This window comes from Clytia hemisphaerica, unplaced genomic scaffold, assembly GCF_902728285.1.
Source record: "Clytia hemisphaerica strain Z4C2 unplaced genomic scaffold, Clytia hemisphaerica genome assembly, whole genome shotgun sequence".
Lineage (NCBI taxonomy): Eukaryota > Metazoa > Cnidaria > Hydrozoa > Leptothecata > Clytiidae > Clytia > Clytia hemisphaerica.
The window spans coordinates 368,795-396,612 of NW_027103968.1; the positions used below are offsets into that span (position 1 = coordinate 368,795).

General features: G+C 36.7%; 5 protein-coding genes and 1 long non-coding RNA gene across 8 annotated transcripts in view; 2 read left to right on the plus strand and 4 right to left on the minus strand.

The window, feature by feature from the left end:
* The window catches only part of LOC136810400 (E3 ubiquitin-protein ligase UBR4-like), a 57,272-nt gene extending 52,202 nt beyond the window's left edge, over positions 1 to 5,070 (minus strand). The window contains exon 1 of the mRNA XM_067066963.1: positions 4,844 to 5,070. Within this exon, the coding sequence (XP_066923064.1) occupies positions 4,844 to 5,022 (179 nt within the window). The 5' untranslated portion in view covers positions 5,023 to 5,070. The remainder of the gene's footprint in view (positions 1 to 4,843) is intronic.
* LOC136810403 (uncharacterized) overlaps positions 1 to 10,508 on the plus strand; it is a 277,730-nt gene extending 267,222 nt beyond the window's left edge. Inside the window, exon 7 of the mRNA XM_067066968.1 lies at positions 10,496 to 10,508. The gene's annotated coding sequence lies outside the window, so the exon portion shown is untranslated. The remainder of the gene's footprint in view (positions 1 to 10,495) is intronic.
* Positions 5,217 to 14,845, plus strand: LOC136810404 (MORN repeat-containing protein 3-like). The gene is made up of 5 exons (XM_067066969.1): positions 5,217 to 5,278; positions 11,649 to 11,885; positions 12,185 to 12,316; positions 12,524 to 12,595; positions 14,082 to 14,845. Exons 1-5 carry the CDS (start codon positions 5,250 to 5,252, stop codon positions 14,209 to 14,211), a joined length of 600 nt encoding a protein of 199 aa, XP_066923070.1. The 5' UTR covers positions 5,217 to 5,249; the 3' UTR covers positions 14,212 to 14,845.
* On the minus strand, positions 9,023 to 9,433 carry LOC136810519 (uncharacterized). The gene is made up of 2 exons (XR_010847118.1): positions 9,218 to 9,433; positions 9,023 to 9,078 (listed from the first exon to the last, which is right to left on the minus strand). It is a non-coding gene; the product is annotated as an uncharacterized lncRNA (long non-coding RNA).
* Positions 14,846 to 15,803: 958 nt separating the features above from the next.
* On the minus strand, positions 15,804 to 17,649 carry LOC136810402 (vesicular inhibitory amino acid transporter-like). The gene has a single exon (XM_067066967.1). It carries the CDS (start codon positions 17,613 to 17,615, stop codon positions 16,191 to 16,193), a length of 1,425 nt encoding a protein of 474 aa, XP_066923068.1. The 5' UTR covers positions 17,616 to 17,649; the 3' UTR covers positions 15,804 to 16,190.
* A 1,064-nt stretch (positions 17,650 to 18,713) lies between these two features.
* LOC136810401 (muscle calcium channel subunit alpha-1-like) overlaps positions 18,714 to 27,818 on the minus strand; it is a 31,250-nt gene continuing 22,145 nt past the window's right edge. For all 3 annotated transcript variants that reach the window (XM_067066965.1, XM_067066966.1, XM_067066964.1), the window contains 10 exons: positions 27,719 to 27,784; positions 27,501 to 27,598; positions 26,924 to 27,080; positions 26,332 to 26,556; positions 26,011 to 26,218; positions 25,769 to 25,872; positions 25,379 to 25,545; positions 21,138 to 21,306; positions 19,739 to 20,963; positions 18,714 to 19,276 (listed from right to left, as the gene is read on the minus strand). In XM_067066965.1, coding sequence (XP_066923066.1) covers positions 19,071 to 19,276; positions 19,739 to 20,963; positions 21,138 to 21,306; positions 25,379 to 25,545; positions 25,769 to 25,872; positions 26,011 to 26,218; positions 26,332 to 26,556; positions 26,924 to 27,080; positions 27,501 to 27,598; positions 27,719 to 27,784 — 2,625 coding nt within the window. In that variant the 3' untranslated portion in view covers positions 18,714 to 19,070. The remainder of the gene's footprint in view (positions 19,277 to 19,738; positions 20,964 to 21,137; positions 21,307 to 25,378; positions 25,546 to 25,768; positions 25,873 to 26,010; positions 26,219 to 26,331; positions 26,557 to 26,923; positions 27,081 to 27,500; positions 27,599 to 27,718; positions 27,785 to 27,818) is intronic.

The window sequence follows — 27,818 nt, forward strand, 5'->3', positions numbered from 1 at the left end:
TCGCCCTCACTTCGGGTCAAAATCCAATTAAGCAGTTTGATGTATGATTTTACGATAATGAAAAATATCAGCTCTCTTCCTTTTGTAGAATCATACATCAAGTTGCAAAATAAGCTTTCACTTCGGTCTCTACTCAAATATTTTGAGATACACAGAGTTTTCACACCGGAGTGAAATTTCATGCCTGTCTTTTTGACCGAAGTGAAATTACTCCGGTTCATTATACTTCACCCGTGTATACAACATGTGAGGTTTGTGAATAGACCGAAGTGTTTTCACTTCACTTCACTTCGGCTACCCGAAGTGAAACAGTACGTGTAACCACCCCCTTAAAAATTAAAAGCAAGCATTTTCAAAATAATGACATGGTGCTATGCAGTGTTATAAAAAGTGATTTCTGAATTCACATCCAAATATGCTTTGTTGCTTTGTATATATAAAGAAAGGACTATTGCTTGACTTAAGCATTTTTGGATATTTTGTCATAATCGAAACTTGAAGTATTAAAATGACCCTTCCAGCTAAAGCAACTCTTTTTTGATGAATTTTCCATCTCATTGTCAAAAGAGAAATATATAATAATATTTGTGACTTAATTAAGAGAGCAAACAAGAGCAAACTGACTGACGTCAAATACAAAACTGAACGGTTGTCGTCTGAACTGGTCTGAAAGATGCACAAAGATGGCGGAAAAAATTCAAGAAAATAATCAAAAATCACCATCAATAAACGACTTTTGCAGCCCGTCAAAGTGCATCATAAATGAAGAAAACGCACTAAAAGATACCCTACAATGCAGGAAGTGCCACCATTTAGTCCATTATCTTCGTACAGAACTGCTACTTTACCAGATCCAGATAAGCTTGTCATACAAATCAAGAAGTTTCCAGTGTCAAAACTGTACCAAAATCGCACCACAGGAAATGGAAAGGTATAATTCAAATGAAAGATAAAAAATTAAAGGATTCAAAAACGAAGTCAAAGCCTGTGAATGAAAAGGCAAGACGAAGAAATAAACCATTTGAAAGCACAAGACGTCAATGTTATGGTCAACGAAATGAAAGAAACTATCGACACCAGAATAACCACGCTTGAAAAGAAGATTGAAAGCATCATCGAAAAGAAAGAAGAGAACAGACCACCAATGAGCTACGCTAAAATCACATCCAAACACATCGAGAAAAACATTGGAGATGCGATTCGAAAAGAAAAGCAGGAGGAGCAGCTGATTCGATCTACAGCACGCAACCTAATTTTTCATGGGATTGATGAATCGACAGATGAAACTGAAGAAGAAACAAAAATTGAGGACAAAGAATTTATCCATGACAAAATAATTGGTCGGCAGCTCCATCTGAGGAATATAAAGATTACCGAGACGCAGCGGGTCGAGAAATTTACGAAAGAAAGAGCTAGTGCTACATGTCAATAAAAATAAGCATCTTACCACTATGAATGAATCAGGGGTTTAGGTCAATCTTTTGATTTGAAATATGAAGTGGATGAGACCACTTTCGTTTTGTTACAGTTTTCGATATAAACATTGCATGGGGAATAGTTTTGCCAAAGTATTGTTTGTAAGAGAAAGGGATAACATAGCGTCACCCCCCCCCCCTGCTGGTTGGGGGGTAACACCCTAAATTTTTCCCAAAAGAGGAGGGGTCTGGAAGTACACCACTTTTTTGGGGGGACCTATGTACTTGGGGGAGCTGAAATCTCATCACTTAACGTGGGGGCTAAAATAATTCAGCTTAATAGTTGGCTTCAATTACTCAAATTGAAGCTCATGAATCTGAAAAATTTTCGTCTGCGGCGCAAATTTTTGTAGAAAGTGTGCAAAATGATTGATCTTAAACTTAGAACTGAACGCAATTTACATTGGAAAAAATTTTTTTACTGGATCAATTTTTTGAAAGTGTCTAGGGTCAAAAGTCCTGGGGGCTAACGAAAAATTCATAAATCTTTGGGGGGACTTAAAATTCAGGGGGGGCCTAATTTTTGCCTGGGACCTAAACCCAGGCTGACGCTATGGATAATAGGTACTTTTTAATCCTGATAGGTTTTTAGTCTATAGTTGATGGAGTGTTGCAATCACCTGAAGGACTATTGAGTAATATACTGCAAATTATTCTAATGTCGATAGCCCTCATCTAATTCTGTCATACTACTTTGGTGATTAGAATATCAGTACAAGGTCAGAATTCAGATGTAACAAAATTGATAACAGATTCTTGGGAATCAAAACTCTAAAGTGTTCTCACAAATATCAAAATTGTGACCCCCAAGCGATTTGGAGTACATTAAAAATAAGACCGGTCTTGATGCGGACAGATCCATAAAATGTGCGGCAAACAAGCGGCAAAACGATTTACCGTGCGGTAAAATGATAGCTTTGTATTGGACAGAAATCATCCAAAAATCTTTTCTAAAAATCCATTCAAACACACCCGATCTAAAGAGCACCATTTGAATAAGTGCGGTATTCAGTGTGGTATTCAGTGCGGTCATGGTGCGGACATTTTGCCGTTTGAAACGTTTGCTGGCAAACGAGAAATCAGAATAAACAGCATACATTTTACGAAATGGTTTTTTACATGACTGTTCGCCGATTTTATAACGTTCTGCAAAATAAACAAAATTGAACTCAAGAATTCACATGTGAGCATCGAACATCGAACATCGGAAGTTCTTTTTGTGTGTCCAGAAACAAGTTGTTGTTTTGCTTGCTTGAACTCGAGGCTGAAATTCTTACGACAACTGAAAGAAATATAAACAAACGGCGGGGACCGCACCATCGTCCGCTTTAGTCGGCGTTTTGTACGCACGAACCATACGGTACTGTGCAGTCTTCTGGCCACTTTTTTAAACTTTTACACGCACAATTAACCAGTTAGAAAGCGGCATGAGCACGACCGCACCAAGACCAGTCTCGTTTTTAATGTACTCCAAATCGTTTGGAGGGTCACAATTAATAATAGCACTGTCACCATTTGACAATCAAATAAAACATATTCTATCAAGAACCTTGTAAACATACCAACAACTTCCTAGAAATGATCTGCCGTAGCTGAGTTCTACCATTTTAGCGCCGGCCAAGGATTGAGCCCAATTAGTAATCATCATCTTTTTATCTTATTTCTTGAACTTTTGCAAAAAAAGAGAAAACTAGAAAAATGGTATTTCTTTCTACTCTATTCCCACACTGGCCTGTACTCAAAATCCCGTAATATTGATTTACGAGTTTAAGTCTATACTGTCTAGCTTTCCATTTTAAGGTGCGATCACGATGCGGTTATATCAGTAGAATCGCTAGGAAATTCTGAGCAAGAAGATATAGGTACCTTTTCGTATAGGTAGCAACTCCAGAAGTCATGCAACTTTCGTTGACGTCAAACCAAATGTTTCATTTTTACGTGAACTTTGAACCCTTACGAACTTTTTTTCTATGTATGTTAAAGCGTTCTGGTTTTTACTAAATGAAAGCCCGCGATCTTAGCTTTCCAGCGGTATATAACACTGTGGACACAGGCTAGACGGCAAATGGGTAAAATTTTTGACACTAAAATTTGAATATCTTTACAACCACTTATCCTCTGGAGGCCTATGACCCCTCATTTTCTTTCTTTTTTTTTAATTTGAAAAATCTTCTGGAGTTGCTAGTATGAGAGGTGTACCCAAAATATAAGCCCTAAAATTGCGCAAAAGAATTTTGTCACAACACGTTAATTATACAGATTTTTTATAGTGACAACAAAAGAAACCTAATTCAGTCAGCCACATCCTGGCAAATGAACAGGGTGAGCATTTGCATGGGGTATTCGTCACCCAGTGTAAATGAGATAGGACGTCTCAGGCTAAAAGCGTGAAAATGAATAAAAATGAACTTCAAACTGAAAATGGGAAAAAAGGAAGGAAACTGGGAACTTTATTTTTTTGTTAAAAGTTTCTTCAATCTTCGAAGACAAAATTGACCCATGGAAAAAAAATTTCATCTATGCAGTTCTTTGAAATGAAGCAAAATATTTCCAACCCGGTTCAATTGCGTGGGCTATTCAGTGCTATTACATCACTTTTGTTTTCGACCCCTTGCATTTGCCACCAATCGCAAGTGAAAAATACCCTGTTCATTTGCCAGGATGTGCCTGACTGTCATTTACTTGACATAGACTCCCTTAAGGGCAAGAGACCTGGTATATGACCAGACGATGTCAATCGAACGAATCGAACGCCGAATCAATTGAACGCAATCGAATGATTGAAATTCGATTGCCGAACTCAATCGAATGCCAATCGAATACTACTACCACGATTTAGTGCCTGGATTCGATTGATTCGATTGTGTTCGATTGACTAATGTATTCGATTGATTTGATTAATTTGACTACCGTAAGTTGGTCTAATGTCGACATCCCTCCTCTAATTTTGACACCCTTATTAGAGATGGGAATATTAGGATATAGGAAGGTCGGAATCACTGATTGACAAAAGATCTTTTCCTCTCTGAGCGCTAAACAAAGAAAAGAAGTCTCCATCAGCTATTCCGACCTTCATACTTTTCTTAACACTCAAGAAGGGTGTCGGAATTAGAAGAGGGATGTCGATATTAGACCAACTCCCGGTACGTTCGGTTGGTTTTATGCATTCGATCGACTGGTTCGACTAATTGATTCCGTTGATTAACGTTGATTCTTGTTCAATATTTGAAGAGTTAAACGAGATGATATGACCTGTGACCTGTGACTTGTTACCTGTGACCTTTGACCTACGTCTTACACTAACCGTAGTTATACCCTATTGAGGGGAAGTTTCTTCTGATAAAAAAAAATATTAAAGCTATTTATACCTCGAATGTATTGCCGCACAGATTTTGTTGATTCCTCTCATGTATTTATCACCATGTACAGAAAAACTAAGATTTTGACGACATAAGTTTTCGAGAGTCGGCTCTACCTCGTTCCAAAGCTGCATCACTGCAACTTTCGCAGGAGGAGGAACTGAAACAGGCAAAACATCATCCGCCATGATTGTTGTCCTTTTTTCCCTTTTTGAGTTTTTTTTTTGCACTGGCTGCGCTGTGAAAAATCGGGGAAAACCCGAAAGTTATCGGGGAAAAGCTAAAAGTCACGTGACCACGTGACCTCCAAGAAGTCAACTCAAATCGAAAGCGAAAGTGAAAAGAACTGTGGATGAAAATTTCATGAAGAGTTCGTTTTTTTTTATTGTCATTTGTGTTTATTTTCTGTGTGGTTATGGCCCTTACTGTCAATCTTACTTTTTTGTAAGTATGGAGATGGTTTATTATACAGTAGATTATATCCTCCCACACGAGTAGGAAAGTCTGGGAAAAAATTGCAAAACATTTGTACCAAACTGAAAGACCCACGGCATGGCCCGAACATGTTCGGGCCTGTTCGGACCATGCTCGGGCCACAAAAAAGTATTATTGAATTGGCCCGAACATTTTGTTCGGACCATGTTCGGGCCATGTACGTATTTACAATTTTATTTACCTTTCCTGGTTTATCATCATCCATTGTTAAATATTTTCATTAGACAAATTCAAAGTTCCAAATACCAGTTTGATTCACAAAGTTGTATAACAGTACAAAAAACGATCCAGAAAAATTCTGCTTCGAATAGGAGAAGACCACGAGAAAAGGGAACGGGACAAAGAATAAAAAGAAGACCATATTATGTAAGATTCAAATCATTCTTTTTAATAATTTTCCTAACTTAATTGGAAAATAGATGATTAACTTTTATATTTGAACAATATATATTTGAATAAAGATGAAATTTGTTAAATTTGTTTGCTAAAATAAGGAATTTAAAATATAAATATTGGGTCCTGAAATAACACGCGCGATCGTAGTAAGTTTTCATAAATCTGGCCCGAGCATGGTCCGAAACTGCGCGGGCCACGTGGTGCGGGCCATTTTTAAAAAGTATCAATCAAGAGGCCCGAACATGTTCGGGCCATGCCGTGGGTCGTGTCTTTACACAGATGTGACCAATCTGATTGAAATTGATAGCTAATCGATAATAAATCGATTGATTGAATATCAATTAAAAACGATAATCATGGACGAAAATGTTTGAGACAAATACAGGAATTTGCAGGAAAACAAACCCTCTTTCCCCATTTGTCATCTTCAGTGTGCACGACCATCCTACCGTTCATTAAACATTGCGGGTATAGACAAAACGCTGAACGGCGGAACGACGGAATGCCGGAACCGGAATAGCTGTTCCGGCCGGAATAGCTATTCCGCGGAATAATGATTTTTTTTTATATTTTGTATTCCGCGGAATATGATTATATATTTGTTTCCATCTGGGCCAAGTCAAGCTAACGAAGGTATGACATCGCTGAAAAATTTCTGTAAAGCACGGCTAGAAGTTGGTCCAGTGGTTTAAAGCGTTGGTTTCACGCATTAGGGGTCCCCGGATCGAAGTGGGTCAAAGTCACCTTTAAAATTTTTATCCAGGTTTTGATGTTTCATGTTTTTTTGGGTGCAGATTCCGAAAAAATAGGTCTGAAGTCCTGAAAAGTTGACGGGAGGGCGCTATGAGACCGTAAAGAACCCGTACGGGACCGTGAATGACCCCCTCCCCTAGCGCCGGACTGGGTAGGTCTCACGACTTGAAACTTTCTGGAGACGTCAAGCATATCGAAGGGGGGAGCATGCCAAATTTCATCACTCCACTGTTACCGGTCGCCGGGCTACGGGCCGCGCAAGGTACGCTGCAGGACGTCCCCGTACGGACGATTGCCGGGTCGTACGGCGTTTTTAGCCGGTCAAATTTTCTGTGAGGTATAATTAATCTAGTTCTATCTAAGTTATATCTAAGGGAAACACTCAAACATAAAATCCCAAACAACACCCCGGGAAAGGTGTATTAGAATGACTTCACAAGCGAGTGCACGAGTGCATTCCTTTATATACCATACGAAAAACAGCCAATGAGGTAGCCGATTGCTGATTATAGGTGATTATGGGTGATTATGGGTGGTAATGGGTGATTATGGATGATTATGTACATAGATATACCCTCAGGGGTGATAAAAGAGAAAGATTATTATTATAATAAAAAATCATATTAATAATATATATAATAATATATAATAATTAATATTGATTGCGGTGTATAAATTGATAATATTGATATGATCAATACATAGACCTTTTTTTAAAAAGGCAGCCATGTTGAATAATTATGTACTCCAGCATAATAACAATGATACGGCCATGCATAATTACTGTGTCATGCATATTTTAAAAATTATGCATGGCTGTATCATTGATTTTATGCTGGAGTACATAATTATTCAACATGGCTGCCTCTTTAAAAAGAGGTCTATTGACCCAATCGATTCTAATCAATAATATTGACAGTTTGACGAAACTTATCTTATTAATTTGATCGATACTCGCAATTTTTTTGACACCAATTATTTACCGTCAACTGCTCTAACTTGGACTATCTGACAAAACATGGATGGGCAATTCGGCCACCATTTCACTGAACCTTCAAAGTCATTTGATTTGAGCTAAGGAACGGCGTATTTAAAAATACACGATTTCTCTTTCGATTTTACAGTAAGTGAAAATACAGACCAGATATATATATATGTGAAGAAATAAGAATTTCTGTCCAACTATATTCACTCAGGAGATTTGGGTGGCAGAGCAGCATATGCATTTCGTCCTTATTGGGACTCGTCAGCACTGCATACTGCACCCTGGCAGGCTAGATCGATTTAGCCAGCATCTCTAAACTACAAAATCACTTGTGGTTCAAACTGAGAGAAATAGTGGACAGAAGGGAAATTCCCTACGGAATTCTTTGTTGACTCCTTTGGAGCCAAGCTTTACCGTCTCAAGAGGGAGGAAAGCCTCAACACTGCATGAGAGGAGATAAAGAATATATATGTGAAGAAATAAGAATTTCTGTCCAACTATATTCACTCAGGAGATTTGGGTGGCAGAGCAGCATATGCATTTCGTCCTTATTGGGACTCGTCAGCACTGCATACTGCACCCTGGCAGGCTAGATCGATTTAGCCAGCATCTCTAAACCACAAAATCACTTGTGGTTCAAACTGAGAGAAATAGTGGACAGAAGGTAAATTCCCTACGGAATTCTTTGTTGACTCTTTTGGAGCCAAGCTTTACCGTCTCAAGAGGGAGGAAAGCCTCAACACTGCATGAGAAGAGAATATTAGCAATATATATATATAAATTTTACTATTTCCTATTCCTAGGTTAAAATAGTGCCCGAAGCGATCTGGATAGGATAATCTTGACAAAATATCATTGCTAACAAAATAATTTTTGAGCATAGTTGCAGAAACCATCAATGTTGGAATCATTAGCAACATTTTCAAGCAGAGATTTCATTTGCCTTCCTTTTTTGCTATAAGCATTATCGTTAAAAGTTAGCATTTTCGAGCTTCTTCCAATATCCATGCGTAAGATATGGGCCATATAATTACGTTGTTGCAATTTGATAAACTCACTAACATCTTTCACATGACATATTGCACGGAGTCGATTATTGCTAATGAGCATACGATAGCAGTCTTCTGGGCAGTTTGACAATAGAAATTCGTATTCTGAATAAAACTTGAGAAAATCGATCAGAAGTTTCGACAATGCTTCACGCTCACCACGGAACATCCAAGTGGCCAATGCAATATCGTCATTACTTGTGAAAATATACTCGAGTGTTCGACATGAGTGAGATATTGCTTCAATAAATTTGATTCTCTGGGAGCCAAACTGGTAGGCTAATTCAAGCGACATATTGTTTCACGTTCAAGAAATAGAATTCAAATTTCCGCAATAGACATCACCGGTGTTTCTTCGTTGGATTTAACATTCAAAACCATAACTATATTCCATAAGTCAAGTCTGCCAATCAATATCGCTGATATCACTGTACGAGTTTGTTCATTAGTGTTTTTACTGTAAATGTCGATCGAGTCGAAATAAGAGTCAACACAAGTCACGAACGACACTTTAGTTAAAACGGAGCCATAGGTTTTCTTTGACGCATCTTCACTGTGGAAAATGGCTAAAATGAATAAAATAACACGTTTAGCTAACGAAATACGAAATACAAATAAAGTACAAGTCAAGATATAAAGAGATACACAAGTAGATTACAAAGACTACATAAAGATATAACATATAAAGAAGAAATAGACACTTACTAAAAACACTGTGGCTGAACACACACGTACGCTTCGTCAGATACTGTCAACTGACACTCACAATTCCAATACGTATATTTATAACACATCACAACAACTCATACAACAACTAGACAATCCTCAAGGGACGAACACATAACTATACACACAATACGGTACTATACATTACAATACGCAACTCCCTAGACACATAATATAGACAATACACGTGAGACTAATACAAGTTATATAGTAATCATTTACAGTTTCACTACGAAAGTCCTATCAAATAATAAATCTAAGTACAAAAGAAGCGATGAAAACGAACGTAAAACTAAAAGACAAATTAGCTGCATTTTGGCAGTTACATTGGCTATCCAACAAGACATATACTAACTTGAAAAGTGGTCAAGTGATTGGCTACTAAGATTTCACCCAGATACTTTAATGGGATAAACTTTCGTGGGGATTAAATTTCGCGGATTTCGCGGATTTTGGTGTCATCCGCGAAAATCCGCGGAATTAAGTCCCAATGGAAATTTGAAAGGGCATCATCCGCGAAATATTTCTAAACATAACTCAAAAAATGTCAAATAAATACTTTTTGAATGGTTACTGACGTCAAAGAGGCGCTAATAATGTGTATTTCAACAACCAACATGCATGATTTTGACAGTAAAAGTCACAAAATCGTGAAAATATTGTCACCAAATAGTGCCACCTGCGAAATTAAGTCCCCGTGAAATTTTTGAATTTCGCGGACAGGTCCAACTGCGAAATTTAATCCCCGCGAAAGTTTATCCCATTTAAAAAGTAAGTGTCATGTTCTCACCCTCGTTAAATAATGGAATATTGTCCACGCGCACCATTATTCACTTAGAGGTGAACAACTTTAACATGTTTTAGTTGAAAAATATCTTGGTGTTCTAATAGACTCTGACTTATCCTTCAAAGAACGTATATCAAAACAAGTGAAAAAAGCAAATTCCATTTTTGGAGTCTTCAGAAGAGGTTTCCGAGACCTAAGCCTTAAACTTTCTTCATTCTGTACACAACCTTTGTCTGGCCTCATCTTGAGTATGCCCAATCTTTATGGTCACCAAAACTACGTAAGGACATCAACTTAATTGAGGGCGTTCAAAGGCGTGTCACTAGGATGGTCAGAAGGTTACGTAGCCAAAATAACGAAACACTAAATCTCCAAGATTCATGAATTAAAGGAAGTCCGGATAGTATTTATGATGGAATTCGTCATGGAACAACAAAAGGTATCCCCAAAACTATTGTCGCGCGGGAGAGGTTGATCGGTCCTCTCCTGGCGCAATAAGCGAATATTTAATTTTATGCCCTAGGCGTTTAAGATCTGACCCGCCGCTAGAGGACGGGGAGGACTTGAATTTACAGTGGAATTCAGATTGACAGTAGAACGAAATAGAATAGAGTTTTTCAGCTCTTGCATATTTATTTCAATCCATCCAAATGATAAAGTAAAGTTACACACAATAAACAACCAAATTTAAATGTCAACATTTCACCTGCGTCCAGGTGTCGCCGTTCACTGCAGTTTATTGCGACTTTTATTATTATCTCTGCGCAAGAACCCCATAACTTCGCAGTTCTCCCCGTTTGATTTACCACCTGCCTCATCCAGGTACTTCCCTTCACCAACCTTATGGTCCAGTCTCTAAACGACTCTGCTTTAACATTCTTTGTGGATGCGCATGGCAGTCAGACCGGGGTCCACTTGTGGAACCAGGCTAACCTAGGTCTGATGGCCACGCAATCCATGATTCCTCCTGCAAGTCTTAAAAATTTAAAAGTTGCGTTTTTTAAAGGTGGAAACAGAAGGTACTGTAGATCTTTTATATGGCTGTCCAAGATATTCCACTGAGAGATGTAAAGGGAAAAATGTGTTGCGAAAACGCTCATTTCGAATTTTGAGAGGATAGATTGGATACTTAATCTAGCTAGATCTCTGTTGAGAAGATGATCCATCACAAGGGAGGATGGATAAGTTTCATCAGAAATAATTTTAAGTTTTGATTCGAGATTATTTGGGAGATTATTATATACATAGACTAAAAAGAATAAAAGACCAGGAATTGAGCCTTGAGGAACACCAACATTGATCTGTTTCCTCTTAGATGTTTTCCCATTTTACACAACTATCTGATACCGACCAGCAAGAGAGATTGGTGAAACGAATTTGAGATGGGCTTTAGATTGAGCGATGAGAGTTGATCATGAGAATTATTCATCCCGAATTAGCGAGGTTGAGCCATAACAATTTGTTTTTAACTACTTTTTTCTCTTCTATCAAGAGTTATTGATTTTATTCTTATAAGCTAGATGTTTGTAAGATTCACAACCTCATATTATGCCTCATTAACTAACTTATCTAAGAGTTAAAAAAATTGGTTGCCTCAGAAAAATTTTCTCCAAATATTTATAGCAGAATTGAAATGGGAAATTGTTGTGATTTTCTGAAGAAATCTGAAGATGATGAAGAAGAAGAAGGGGATTATGATTTTGTGCCCTCACCCAATCATTATGACGGTAAACGAAATTGGAAAGAACAACGTCATGGCTATGGAACTTATTATTACGACAATGGGGATGTTTACGAAGGACATTGGGAAAATGATGAAAAACATGGGGAAGGAACCTATCTCTTTGCTTCTGGTAAAGTGTAAGTTGTGCCATTTTTCATCAATATTTACAAGAAATGCCATAGTTTTGGACAGAAAAAATTGGAAATGAGTGCACTTAAAGTGAAGGTAGCAAAAATTTTGAAAAAACAAATAGGACGTTTTTTTATAAGAAATAAACGACTAATTTTGATATATCGTCACTATTAGCTCACGTAGATATCAATTATATATGTGTTAAATTCATAACCAGGTAGGTCCATAAAAGTATCACTTGTTTACCAGAGATTTTAAAGTGTAAATTGCACAATTTCCCCTATCATTTTTTATTCATGTTTAGTTTGAAAGGATTTTTTGAGCGTGATAGTTACATTGGTTCAGTTCGTTTGAGTCCGAAGAAAGGAAAGAAACATAAAAAAGACAAAGTTGAACAATGTCCCGCCAAAAAGATTTATATGGATGATGATGGATTGTGAGTAATACATTCTTTCTTTCCGTTAATGTGAAGTTTAGTTTAGAGCATTTTTACTTAATCTTGCGTTTGCATAAATGAAAAACGATGCCGATACCCTCTGTCCGATTGACATGATCAGACATGATCACTCGATCTTGAAGCCAAGAAGAATTCAATGCTCACCTTTATTATCTATGATAACTATTTTACTTCTTACTGATTCAGAATTGTTGCTGAGGCAAGAATGCAAAACAAACCTTCTCCGTATCCTCCGAAAGACGCTTTTAAGGATTTAGGGTACGCTTTTTATTTATCACCGTTCCATTTCTTTCCGTGTACTATAATCTGTAGTACGGTGGCCCACAACAGTCATGCCAAAATTTGAATTTCTTCTCGCCTTTATTTTCTTTCACGCCAAAATTTGAATAGTATCACACCAAAATTCAGATAGTCATTTTGAGACATAATTCGTACTATAGCTCTTCAAATGTTGATTTTCAGACCCGTGTTGTGATATCTTTTGGAATTTTGAGATGAAGATCTAATTTTCAATTTCAATTTCAAGCCCGTCACAAGGGGACCTGTAAAGTTTTCAAAATCGGGTTCACCATCTCTTTTTTTGTGAACTCTAGGGCATAAATGAGCATTTAAAAAAGTTAGTTTGCTTGCACACGAAGAACATAGTGGTTCTCACTTGCTTCATACGCCCCTTTCTCACAGACCCGATGGGATTTTATCAGGGGTAAAAATGATGGATCAAAACTTGATGGGGTTACTTCCCGTAGGCTATTGCACATACACTTGATTTTTTTTCTGATAAGGAAAGGCAAGGCAAGTGGCAAATATTGAATATCTCGTATCCTCAAGATAGCAAGATTTTCAGACATATTTTGTAATCAGCATAAAATTTGTCATTGATTGGTTTATAATAATGTCTACTCTCAGCTACCTACTTTCGGGTACCTAATAGCCGGGGGGTTAGGAATCAATAAGCAGGGGGTTAGAAAAAATCTCAAAAATCAATAAGCGGGGGGGGGGGGTTGGAATAAAAATGTCCTGGGTGGAAAGTTTTCGAAAAATTAATTAGCGGCTATTAGGTTCCTTCTTTTGTCATAATTCTGCTGTATCCTATTCTCTTGGCATCTAAGACTAAGATAGCTTTTTTTGTTACTTTGCTACTTTGAGCGGAAATTTGAGACTACTATCTGAATTTTAGCGTGAGACTATTCAAATTTTGGCGTGAAATAATTAAATTTGGCGTTAAATACTATTCAAATTGGAGTGGACAAAATTCAAATCAGCGTGAAATAATTCAGATTGGTGTGAAACTATTAAAATGTTGGCGTGGGACTATTCAATTTTTGGCGTAGAAAATTTCAGATTGGCGTGAAACTATTAAAATGTTGGCGTGGGACTATTCAATTTTTGGCGTAGAAAATTTCAGATTGGCGTGAAACTATTAAAATGTTGGCGTGGGACTATTCAATTTTTGGCGTAGAAAATTTCAAATTGGTGTGAAACTATTAAAATGTTGGCGTGGGACTATTCAATTTTTGGCGTAGAAAATTTCAGACTGGCGTGAAACTATTCAAATTTTGGCGTGGGACTATTCAATTTTTGGCGTAGAAAATTTCAGATTGGCGTGAAACTATTCAAATTTTGGCGTGAAAGAAAATTTAGGCGTAACAGTTGTGGGCCACCTTACTACTGTAGTGATCAGGAATTTAAAAAACAAATTCTTGTACAGTAAAAATAATTTTTTTTTCCTTGTGACTTTTTTCAGACGGCCTGATATTGATACGAGTTTATTGGAGAGACAAAAAAAGGAGAAGCAAGCTCGAGAACGACAGCAAAGACACAAGAAAACAACCGAACGAATACGAAAGAAATATAACATTCCCATCCCCAAGTAGTATTTGTTTTTCTGAAAAGTCTTTCATAAAGCTCTTACCGAACTAAAGCGTTTCGTTAGTAAAACTTTTACCACTAAACTTTAACACTCTTTCATTTTCTGAGACACTCATCGTTATATGATATGACCCTACCGTATTCTGGATACACGCTTTTTTATATAAGAATATTGGTTATGAGAATATCAGGATTAAAACTTGCCTAAATGTTAAGAACATCTTAAAGAGTACCTTGAGGGTGAGATTTTGCGAATTGACAAGAATAAAGAATGGTAAGAATTTAAAGGCAACATCATTTTTAACAGGAGATGAGTTTTTGCGCTTACGTTTTATAAGAAAAATTTATGAAAAATAAGATATGTTAAGGATATCCCACTCTCAGATTCAGAAAGTTTATCCCAAAAAATACTTAGCCAGCTCAGCCAAAAATTCATATAAAAAAGTGTGTACTTAGAAAAAGCCGCGCAAACAAGCTGATTTTAAATGTAAATATTCTGAAATTGACCAGCATTGTAAATCGATTTTCAAATTTTTGAAATAACAATTTTTATATTCATCATATATTTAGAAATTAATTTTTATATTTACAAGATTTATACTTTCACCAAATTTCATATCTTTTAAAAAACGAAAATAATCCTTAACATCACAAAAATATTAAATACCTGCATTCCAACATTTACCACAAGTAGAGGCTTCTCCCGTTAGTATCATCATAGTATAAGAAAGCCGCGGCTGGAATATGTACTGCATTGTCTTTTTAGTTAATTGCTGTTCTATCTCTGTCTCCGTGGTTTATAAGAACATCAAGATTGTCAGTTTATTATTGCTATTTAGTTTTTGAAATTTTTCTCTTATTTACCTTCAAAAAACGTTTTTTCATTGCTAGATATTTTTTAATCTGTACCCAATTGGACATATTTTAGGGGTATTTTGTGGAAACAATAGTTTTTCGCCAGAATTAAAATTATAAGAACTATATTCAAGATGACTACTTTCCTGTCGGTTTGAATGATAAATTTTGAAGGTGCTGGCTTGAAATTTTCACAGTATTATCTTGATGTACTTTTTCATTGATTTCTAACTAGGTCACAGTGTGGATGTAAACCACACTGAAACGACCGCCTTCCATCACGCAATCGCGCATCGCGCTCGCGAAAGAGCGCGCGCACATTATTAACGCTTAAATGTCATGTACCAGATAAACATGTCATCTCCAGTAAGTTTTAGATTATTCATTGAAAACAGATTACAATATAGTCATTTTTCATGTTTCGATTATTCAATTCCGAATATAAGACACTCAGGGAAAAAAAAGAGAAACACCTGGGTAATCTAGTTAAAAAACCGAAAGTAAATGGTAGACAAAGTAATGAGCCAAGGTAAAACGAGATTAGCGTACCACTATGAAAGAAACCGCCTCCGGCGGTCGAAAAGGTTTCACTAAAATATTGTGAAGGCATTTCGAGGCACTTTATTAATTTTTGAGTTCTTTTAAACAACAAACCAATAAAATTTACCATTAAATATGCCACATGACTGATTTATTGATCAACAAATAGTCATCAAATACGACAGAGATAGAACAACAGAAATTCAGATGTTATCATTCCAGCCGCGGCTTTCTTATACTATGGTATCATTACCTTACGATGAGAACTTTTCAGGAGTATTGTGTTAAAGGTATTATTTTTACATACGTGTTTCCGTTTTATATCAGACACATATTTCATATCAGGACAGTGTCTTCCTATTGTTATATTATACTTATATAAGCAAATGTTTCTCTTTTCTTCTTTCTGCCAAATCTTGCTCCACATCCGTATCAATCCAATGTGAAAAAGATTGTGAATTAAAATTGATAAGAAAGCAAACGACATCACTCTTATTTAAAAACAAAACCTTTTAAGTTTAAAACCAACGCTTTTTTTGCTGATATTAAACGCTTGATTGATTAGTTTTTTTGTGACTATACAAAATATTTATGTTTTTTCGTTGAAAACTGAATAGAACTCTCGAGCAGCCGATGTTACACCCATGCAACCACTGCAGAGGGCCATCAAAATAATCAAAGTATTCAAAACCACCTCCATGTTAGTAATGGTCTGCCATCGAAGTTTGATGTAGAACAGATTTGGATAAAGCAAGACAAGGATGGTACCTGTGGTGTTACCAACAAACGACATCAACAAACTGAAATGAGGAACTCCTGCTGCGATCAAGATGAAGAGCATGACCACCATAAATCGAAAGAGAAGGTTAGGTGTTAGGTAAGGGCTTCCCAATAACTTTGTTTCAGTGTCAAGCAGCTTTTCTAATTTTTTCGGAAGGACGATCTGGTTTTCCAGGATATCGAATACTGTGAACATTGGCACAGTGTAGAAAGATAAGGAGAGGATGATGGCAGAAATATTAATGACGTCACCAAAGATATTATGCGGTAAATTCAACGTCATGATTTGATCTGTTTTCTCCGTAAACGCCAAGAAAACAATGATTCCAATAGCAAATTTGAAGACAGTGACAATGGTATAAGAGAAATCCATCAACGGTTCGAATAACTCTGGTTCGCGCATGCAACGTTCGATGGAAGGTAAGTAGGCCTGGGATGAGAAGGTTACCATGACAATTCCCAGTGATATCGGAGTGACGTCAGCATCAAAATCCGGCATCATTTCACTGTACCAATGGGTTCGATTTGTCAAACTGTACAATAAAACGCAAATGCTGATGGCTGTCGCCATAACAACAGACAAAATACATGTCCATGTAACCTGGTGCATTTTACGGACCAGAATGGTTGGAATGATGATCAACGATAAAAGGAAAATCCACGTTGATTCGCTCATACCAGAATTAGGAAATGTGTGAGCAATGACTGTCCCTGGCATGATGAGCAACAAAACACAATGTGAAAACTGTTCAATACAGTTCATTATGTGAACCATCAGACGTCCGAAACGAGGGCTGAACTCCTCGCCAATGTCTGCGTAACTATCGCGCACACGAACCCGCCGCCCGTCTTCAGTTTCTTCATAAAGGAGATTGACCAATAGTTTACCAGTGTAGTTGCCAAGCAACCCCACAATTACCGTGATTAAAATCCCCCAGTATCCTCCAAGCCGGATGACAAACGGCATTGCTAAAATACCGGTACCGAGATTAGCATTGATCAAGTTGAATATAGATTGGATGAGATTGGTTTTGCCATCATCCGTATCATCCACTATCTGGCATTTCTTAGCAAGTGATTTGACTCCGGTTTTCAACCAAGTGATTTTGTTAAGGGACTTTGGTGAATTAGAGGGCGGCGATTCTAGATCTTCGTGGGCGTCAATGGCGGTATCACTGTATGCGGCTTCATCACCTTCATTAAAAAGAAAGTGGTGTCTGGTGTTAGAAGACATTCTTCGAGATATGGTAAAAGGACCTTCTTTCAATGACACTTCATTTGAAATGATAGGGTTGGAAAAGCTTTCTTCCAAGCAGAAACAAAATAGTTTGTGGTGATACTGTTTAGAGATCGATTACAATAGAAATCAGGAAGAAAGTTAGAGATATTTTGATAGTTCATGTTTTGAAATGGCGAAAGCAGCTGAACCTCGAGTTTATGTGGTTTCTAAAAAATGAGAAACAGCTAAAATCTCATTACTTTTCAATAGGATTCTCATATCTCAGGAGAAGAAAAAACCCATATAAATCCCTAAGAAATCATCCATTCTGCGCACACCACGCTCTGCTCTAAAGGGATACGATGAATGTGATGATCTGGACGACTCTGGTTCTTCAACCAAAATATCAAAAACGCATGCAACTGGGCGCGAATTTAATTCATGCAATTAAGGTAATGCTATGATGCGAATGATCTTGCATTCTATCTTAGATATGCCAAATATAGCATTGATTTCCAGTCAAAAGCTCCTTTATTTTTCGAGTTCTCGAGGTTGTCGTTGTCACATATGCTTTACGGACTGGTCTGCAAAATACCAAATCACGGGACTAAGTTTCATTTGGTACGACTAGACTTTTACTTTAAAGATTAGTCTTCAGGAACAAAATTCAGTGAAATCGAACGAGCCAGCCTTGTAGAATTAGCTCAAAAGACCCTAATCTTGAAAAAATAGTTTCCGGCTGATATTCGGTCCAGATATTCCTTGCCCAAGAAACCATAAGAAAAAGATTTTTAAGTTTTAGGTTTCAAGGGCGGTTAGCAGTTATCTGGGCTTGAAACTTTAGATCCAAAATACGCTCCAATTTTAAGACAACATGGTTGTTATAATTTTGATGGCAATACGATAGAGTAAAAAAAAATGGGGCACGTTTGATGGGAACTTTCTCCATATTTCCACATTAGGTTTTCTGGTCTTTTAAACAAAGATGTATATATTAGGAATTAAAAAAAATCAATTATAAAATTCAAAAACTGTGCTAAGAAACGGGTGATATGACTCCATGTACACGAGGAATGGTTTGAGATTGATTGAGAGTCTCACTCGTTTAATAAATATCGTATTGTTCTTTCTTTTGAAAATAATTTACAATTTTATTAAATTAATTTTTAAACTTCAAATACTTTCCTCAAAAGCAAAAAAATAAAAATTAAAAAAATAAATCATTATATTATAATTACAAATCCGATGGCGATATATGATATAAATGCAAAACTAAATTTTCAGGGAGGATGGTTGTTGTAAATTTGCAGACGCTTTAAAAAAAACCAAGATCATTTTTAATGACTGACAATTTACATTACTCGTCCCCATTTTGATTTTAGGGAAGATGATCATGGGTTCGAGAAAAATAAGTAAAAGGGATAAGAATGGGCATATTAATTAATGAAAGAATCTCGTGAGAAATTGTCTTCAACACCATTCATTGTCATCGTCTTCCAGAGCTTTGACCGTGTTCTGAACCGTCGCGTTGAACGGTTGCGTTGGCACGTTCCCCTCACTGACACGTGCAATTTGATCGTTGATTTGTGAAATCATGTTGTCGTAATATTGCTTGGAGGGCGTCCCGTTCATCAACTCGTTATCGTAATACGTGACCGGTGAATAACGTCCACTACCTGATACGGAGAAAGACAGTATAAAGAGTTAAAAGGTAACAAAATGTTAAAGTAAGTATAAAGCATTCGGCTAGATTCCCAGAAAAGTATCGAGCTCGCCAACCTTGTTAAATTTTGTTGGAAAGACAAAAAAACAAACCCTAAAAACAAGTGAAAAAGAATTTAAAAAGCCCAGTCACTTTAAACATACAAGTCGTTAAACTTCACGCATAGATTACGGTTGATTGATTTCAATCACTCTGATTTTATCCTACACACGCTAGAAGCTGTTATGCTAGCTAGGTTCAGTAAGCACAGGAAAAAATAATTGATTCCCTAGCCTAGGTATTGTTGATTTTCAGATGTGGATTTTTATTCGATCAAATTAGTTTGGAATTTCAAGTTCGGGAAAGTTAGAAGACTAGGGAAACCAATTTTTCCGTGCTGGAAGCATTCTTAAGATTCGAAACCGACAAAAAATACCTGATTGTAATTGAGGTGGTTGCATTTGTCTTGGTGAAACTGAACCACGATCTCGTTTGGCAGGTTCTAATTGGCTACTTTGTAATTTATACGAATCACGTGATTTGTCATTAGAAATGTGATTGGCTGAGCCCCCATAATCGTTCCTTTTAAAATTGTTACTTTGTTGCAGATGGGGATGCTGTTTTAAAGGAGACGATGAAGAGGTGGGTTGAGAGGCAGGACGGCGCATATCGCCCGGTGAATTCCGATAATCCAAATCGGATCCACCAGATGCTTGCGAATATTGAGGATAGTTATTGTCTCTGGGCTGTTGCTGCTGTTGATAATTACTATCAATTGGCCGAAAGCCCATATCAGAGTTTTTATTAGGAGGATGATAATTAGGTCTGTTATCAGAGTTTGCATTATTATTATAATGTCCTGAATGCGTTGGAGGTTGCGAATAAACAGATTTGTTAGGCAAAGACCTCGACTCCTGTAGATGCCTAACAGAGCGTCCCATATTTTGTTCTCTATAAGGATCATACTGTTGCTGAGGATGGTTCCCATAATGATACGAATCAAGATTTTCAAGACTTGACGTTTCTTTCCTATGTTGAGGAATAGGTACGGGGCCTGGGCCTTTTCGTTGGTCAGGCATGGACCTTGACCTTGCACCCATATTTTGTTCATTGTTTTGATAGTCATAACTATTACTCATTTGTTGACTTTGTTGTTGGTCTCGTGCGGAAAATTGGTCTGGGTGGGATTGGCCACGCCGATGGTGTAAGTGTTGATTGGAATTCGATTGGTTGAAAGGAACATTACTTTGCTGTCGTCTTGGCAACGGTGAACCTTGATTGGAAAGCCTGTAATCTAGAGCTTGACGCGTGGATGGAGGGATACCTGAAGCATGCGAGCCTCGAGGTGTCGTAGGAGCAGAGTTAGAATGAGGTTGGTTGTGGTATTTATTTGATTTGTTAGAGGATGCAGAATATCTGCCGTTTCCCTTGCTCGGTTCGTATTGCAGCGATTGGAAATTGTTGTTAGAAGATTTTCGATGGTGATGTCCGACTACGTTACCGTTAGAGTTGGTGCGTAAACTACCCGTACGATTGAAGGGAGCTTTGTTATTATTGTTGTTGTTGTTCTTTGGACCAGTGCGATTATAGTTAGGTGATAAACGACCGTTTCGACCGTTGGTATTTGTACTGGTATTGCTAACAGGAGTACTGGAAGTGCTCTGAAACGATACGAATCAATTTAAGACATACTTCGCAAAAAAGGTCAAAGTGGAAAAAGAGAGAAAAACTTTGATCCAATTGACAATGTTCTTTATTTGAAAATAAACATTGCAATAATGGTAACACATGTATTTCAACAATTATTCCCTAGTCTATAAGTAGAGGAGACTTACATTCTTGGCAGATCCATTGAGTGAATGAGTATCGTCTTTGTTGGAAGTGTTCAATTCGGAGGTGGAAGCACTGTTCTCTTTACTGTTGAACTTGAAGAAAGAGGGAAGATCACTCCACGATGAACGTCTCCGAAGCTGTCCATCTCGTGTGTGGTGCTCATTCTGTGATCTAGAAGAAGTAACACATATTGTTACATTCACCCTTCGTAATAATGGGAATGTTTCCATGGTTAACTTCAGTCTAAAACATTATTCACACAGTGCCTCGAAATTAAGGTGTAGCCTGTATCCGACTCTCTTTAGGAAAAACCAACAGAAAAATTATGAACATTAAGATGAAAAATGAAGAAGAAACTATATTTTGTCTTTTCATCTCAAAACTCTTGTCATCTGGAGCACGAGAGAGCCATTTCCTAAAATCAAAAACTTTTATATTGGTTTTTAGAAGTTTTTAAACTAGTCTAAACAGGCCCGGCAGAAGCAGGGAGACTGTGGAGACTTCAGCCTCCCCACTTTGAAGAAAATTAAGTTTTTTTCTCGAGTTTCTAGCGAATTTTATCTCATTTTGAGCCTTCAGCCTCCCCGCCTTTACGGTTGATCCACCGGGGCTGTAAACTCAAATGAGAGGTTTTAATTACGAGTTGTAAACCTTTTGCAGAAGCCAGTGTCGAAAAAACTTCTCAAAAATACAATCTTTGAAAAAATTGGATGGACTAAATGTACTCTTTTTCGACAATCCACAAGCATTCAATGCTAATAACACTCAAATTAAATTCAACTTTTAAAGCTAGCACCTTTGGCCATCAATTATTCGTTCGTATTGTTGATGTTTTCTTTTGAAGTTCACAAAGGTGAAAGTAAAAAAGTGTTGGAGAGGACACTGAGAGCATCATATTTATCATAATTCCCACAACAAAAGGTTTGCAATAAATATATTACATATGGCAGTAGTTCAAACGTCCACCTTGCCTTCATCGACTGGTTTACTTTAGAAGAGCAGAGGAGACGAAAGGGGGAAGGAGAAAGAAAGCAATCAGTTAGCAATATGCTTTCATCAATCAATCAATGAATGGAAGATGGTGTTGGTCATCTTATTTCAATAAATGAAGATGAAAATGAAGGGATGACTCATACACAAGAGCAGGAGAGAGAGGTGGGATGAGTTTGTTTGATCAAGAAAGAAATGAAATCTCTCATAGGAGTGATGAAAAATACTCTCTTCCCCTCTCCACCACAAAAACTTGGGTTGACAAAGAATACAACATCCCTACACCATATCGTTCAAGTGCCCAAATACTCATTAATTTACCACCCAATCACTTACGGTATTGCTGCAAACTCGTTGATAGTGCTCCCAAGATCATTGATAAATTCTTTGAATTTTTGCAAACCATACATTATATTGATAATAAATTTGAATTTTTTCTAACAGATAGACTTGAAACATACATGTTATGAATTAATTTTAGATCTTTATCTTCCAAGTGTTTCCTTTGAAACGAAAGAAAAACAACTCGTTTTTAATAGACAATCTCACAAAATATTTCCAGATTGCTTTCAAGTTTTTCTGACAAAGGAGTTGAAAGCTGACATAAATTTTCTGTTAGTGGACAATAAAACCATAATATAATGGAAACAGGCCAGACAGGTCCTGTAAATTTTGCTCAAAATTAGTTGTCAAGTAGAATGAAAAATAGTGAAAAAATACAAATAAGTACAAAACGCAGAAAGTAAACTAACGAGAGAAGAATTCAATGAGTTTTGCCAACGAAGATGAAAGAAATGAAAAAATGTATAAGAAAAATAAAAAATAAAATAAAACAAAAATATAAAGAAAACACGAAGATATCAAGATATATTTTTCATTCTTTCTTTTCCCCTCTCCTCTACAAAGTATGCACTGAGCAAATATGTATGATATATATTCTTTTCTCTTTCAGTGATGGTTTTATTATTTTTTGTTGAGTTCAGTTTTTGCTCCAATATTTTTCACCCACAAGTTGCTGTTCAATAATTGATAAGCTAACAGCTAACAATCAGCCCTCCAAAAAACACCTTGCCCTTTCCTTCATCAAATAAAACTCAGAGACGGGGGTACCGAATTTATCGAAAAACAAACAAGAGCTAGTTTTTCTTCGCCAGAAGAAAAATGAAAAAGAGAAGTTTCAATTTCCATTTTTGAATTATTAGATATTTTCCCCAATAATTTCAAAAAGACTTAGGGCGAAAAATTAGCACCTCCCTCGATTGAGAAGAGTGTAATATAACTTTTGCATAACATAAGTCTACTTTGACCAAAGTATCAAGCTCAATCAATTTCCAGTCACGTCGGTCAAAATTCGAATGGTCATTGTACGGTGTTAATGAGAGGAAGAAACAGTAAAATATTTACTCATTTCAACTCAAAAGTGTCTGGATTGCAAGTGACAATCGGTCTTCCTTTGAAAAAGGTAACCCCCGTCTTCAAAAATAGATGAGTACATGAGGAGAAAAGAGAACATTTATATTGTTGTGACAAAATACGAGTTCTCCTAAGACCAATCATCAAATGAAAATGAAGAATAGAACAAAAGGACTGAAATTCCAGAGTAGAAAATATATTATAGAAATCGATAAAGACGAAATAAATAAATAAAATTTTAATATACAGCGTAAGACGTACAAGATTAAATTACAATTTCCCATTTTCAGCTAACAAGCTAACCTGAAGATTTGTTTATACTTGACCCTCGCTCAAAAAGAATTGACTGACTCTTTCTTTATTATACGGACAAAGATAAATACAACAAATCTTAACACAAACCCAAACATATCTCGCCACACACGCGTATAAATCATTTAAAAAATACAGCCACAATCATCAGCATCATTACTATTTGTGCAATTTGCTTTTAGAAGCAATAAGCGATTCGAATTGAAATAGACAAGTCGTAACATCTATCGGTGATCAAGCAAATCTTTTTGGATGCATTTATAAATACGAATGGTGAAATATAGCCAAAGGAACGTATTCCAAGTATACGAAAAAATAATTTCGTTTACAAATCACATAATGATTTTATTGTCTTTCATGATAAAGCTGACCAAACGAAAACGAATAGTCACAGTTATTTATGACCGCTCTCCCTGGAAATCCTTAATAATGTAATATCATGGATAATTTCAAGTCTAAGAAAATTGTAAAAAATTGAAAAATAGACTGGCGAAAAAAAAACTTACCCAAAAAAAGGAAAGCTGATTTTTCGAAGCATCTCAAAAAACAACAAGAAAAACAACCAAGAAACTTTCACTACATTCAACCGACACGAGAAGGAAAAATTCCAAAATGAAATGTTCAGTAAAATCAAGGACCAGGGAGAAGAAGAAAGATTACAAGAAAATTGAACAATGAAAGTCCAACTGTGCTTTAAGAAACCATCAACCGGTTCGAACTAAAAGCTTTTTTGAGATGGGAGCAAAATGAAATTCATTCCACCAAAATTCATGAAAAATGAGGTCATTTCAATTATTTCGAAGTATATTACTCTCTATTCCATTAAATTCCGAAAACACATCATAGATATGCCGCTTGATGTTTTGGTCTTGTGTTTGGAGATGTAGAGATAGATCTCTTAGGAGTCCTGTGACCAAATACCAGGTAGTACAGGTTCGGCATGTTAAAAAAATGTATGGTACACATATTTAAGATTAGTGCAGACAGTCAACAAGTAAAATTCGGACATGTGCTATAAGATGTTAGATGTTTAAACGAGCCTCTCTGACTGCTGTTATGGTTGACCTCATTGAGTTTAAAGCCCGAAGGCTAGAGTTCAATCTCTAACCTTTCTCAGGCAAGAAAAAGTGAAGCCTTAAAAAATGAGCCGCATTTTTGACGACAGATTGAATCTAGCAATTCCTTTGTGTACGATTGATATTTTTTTCGAAATTTAGCGGTAAATTTTAGTTCCAATCTGTCATTTGTGTAAAAACTAAGCGGGCCGCTCAAGGCCGTACAACTTTGGTAGGATTTGTTGGCTTCAAATCCTACCAAGGAGATTGACTTCAAGCCCTTCGGTCTTATACTTCATTGGTTGACCTCCCCCAGCTCCGAGCTAGGGCAGAAACATTTAATTGTACGGACTCTTTGCAGTTAAAATCTTCATTCCAGTTTATTCCATGGTAACAATTGCAGGATAAGGCTATCACGAACGACTTTAACGCAGCTAGCACAAAACTTGAAAGGAAATGTAAAGACGACTTACTTGGTTCTTCCACCAAATGAATTGATCTTTCGAATGTTTTGATGAGAAACGTTGAGGAATTCGGAGCTTTTTCGGGCTTCATGAGAGCCGACGGAACTACGTTGTGAAAGGTGTCTTCGGAGCGATGGTAAAAGTGAATTCAACCTTGTCAAAACTGATGGCGAATGCTGCAATATAATATATATTATCGGTAGGTTTTAGTTTTCTTTTTGGTTTCTATAGCAAGAAATTGTAAAAGCTTCCTATTTATAAACTTTTTGAATGGCTTTCTTGCCCTAGTGTAAACCAAATTTAACTCCAATTGATCTGATAAACGACATCTAAGCAAAATAAAAGAAACAGACAAAGCTAAAAAATCACGAGATGTTATCTCAAGCAACAAGTTCAAACCTCTTTCTTTGTGGTCAGTGATTGCTTCCCTTTGGATCGACGGTATTTCAGAATGATCAGTTTGACGCAATACATTTTGCCAATGGTCAACTGTTTGCCATTTCCTACGATTAAAATAGAGAGATGAAATGTCATGATCTTCTGACTTCAAACGTCCTTTATAATTGTGGGAGAACTGAAGGGCTGAAATCGAATTCGAAGAAGAGTAAAATGAATCAAAGAACCACCAATAATAGACCTACCTTTCATTTTCGGTAGAAGTTTACTCAAGTGTTTGTGACAATCTTTAGGCCAAATGGATTCCATGACACGTCTCAATTCTTTATCATTATCAAACATATTACCAGACACATAAATATCCAGGCTAGTTCGTATCAAGGCGAGCAAAGTAGTATGGAAAGCTACGCTGACACCATCTTTATCCACTGGCATGTTCATTCGGATCAATCTCTGAAAGAAAAATCCATAAAGCTTAGAAGTAGAAATTAACTTCGGGAGATATGGATAATCGATATTCGATCTATTGCCACCCACACAGAAGAAAATATATGACAAAAATTAACCTTGTAAGCAATTTCTCTTGGGCATTGTTTCCCGAAGCCGACAGGAGGTGACAATTGACATAATACATTGAAGACTTTCTCGTGGTGTATTGTGCCAGTTGCTTGTGGATCGAACTCTGACCAGCATCTCACAAATTCTTGCAAATGATGAGGACCAAGAATGGATTGATCACGTGTCAAATATTCGAAATTGTCCATAATCACAGCAACAAACAAGTTCAACAACTAGAATAAAACCATCATACAGTATTTTTTTAATCGACAAAAATGTAGCACCCCGCCGAGATACACTCTTGTGGTGAATAGTGAAGAGCATAATTGCATGACAATGATCACTTAGCGTGGAAGTTTAGTCATAAGTACGTTCTTCTTTAAAAGAACAGGAAGCTTCAATTATATGATTATGGAGTTCTCCATGTACATATTTGACCAAACATAATTCACCTATTTAGCAATATGACTCGTGTGTGACTCGTCCATGAGTTACTATATTTCTAAATTTAGCAAGTTTTCTGTTTTTTTAATTTAGCTTTTCCAATCACATGGATTTCCGTTCACAATGGAAAAAGAACGAGGAAGAGGAAAAGCTTACCAAAAACATAGAGAAGAAGATGAAAGTTGTGAAATACATTTGTGCGAAAATAGTATTTCCGCATGTTTCGTTGTCCTTTGTTGCGATGGCTTTATCACACAGTGCGTGGCTGTAACACTCATACATCAGATTGTTCCAACTTTCCCCTGTCGAAGTTCTGAAAAGGAATTCAACTTCACCTAACTTTCTATTGACCATGTTCAACTTTTAAAAAACTTTAAAGTTCTAGAGGTTTCGAAATACCAAACTTAAGACCCCTCCAAAAAAATTAGATAAATGACTGGCGAGATTTTAGGCTTGGTATATTTCAACTAATGGAACCCAGGGCACATCAATATGTGAAGTGGTTTCGGGAAGTTTAGTACCGCAGGCAAATTTATTTTATTAGGAAAGATAGAAATTTGGAACCCTTTACCTGGAAATACTCGCTTAAATTGCGACCTACTTTGAAAATATGGACGTTAAAAAGTCCAAATAGCTTTGGATTTTTAAAACCGCCGACCCCCTTGAAATGTACAATGAAATAATGATCAAAAGTATGTTCCCTAAATCTCTACAATCATTCTTCTTCTCTTACCTAAATAATACTTGTAATGCTTGTATGAGACCACGAAAATTGTTGTACTCGTGAATCTCGACTACGTTCACTTTACCGAGCGCAATTTTCCCGAACATCTGAAAATAGAAACCAATCGGTACATGTCGGTAAATAAATTGTTCGACAAAATAGGCTTCGAAAAAGCAGCAAATCAGATAAAACGCTTGAATAGGTCGAACCGAACGAGAGATGCTTACCTGCATACCAATGATAGCGTAAATGTAAAACAACAGCAATAACATTACCGTTACGTACGGAAGTGCCTGTAGAACAAGAAATATAAAGCTTGAAATAATC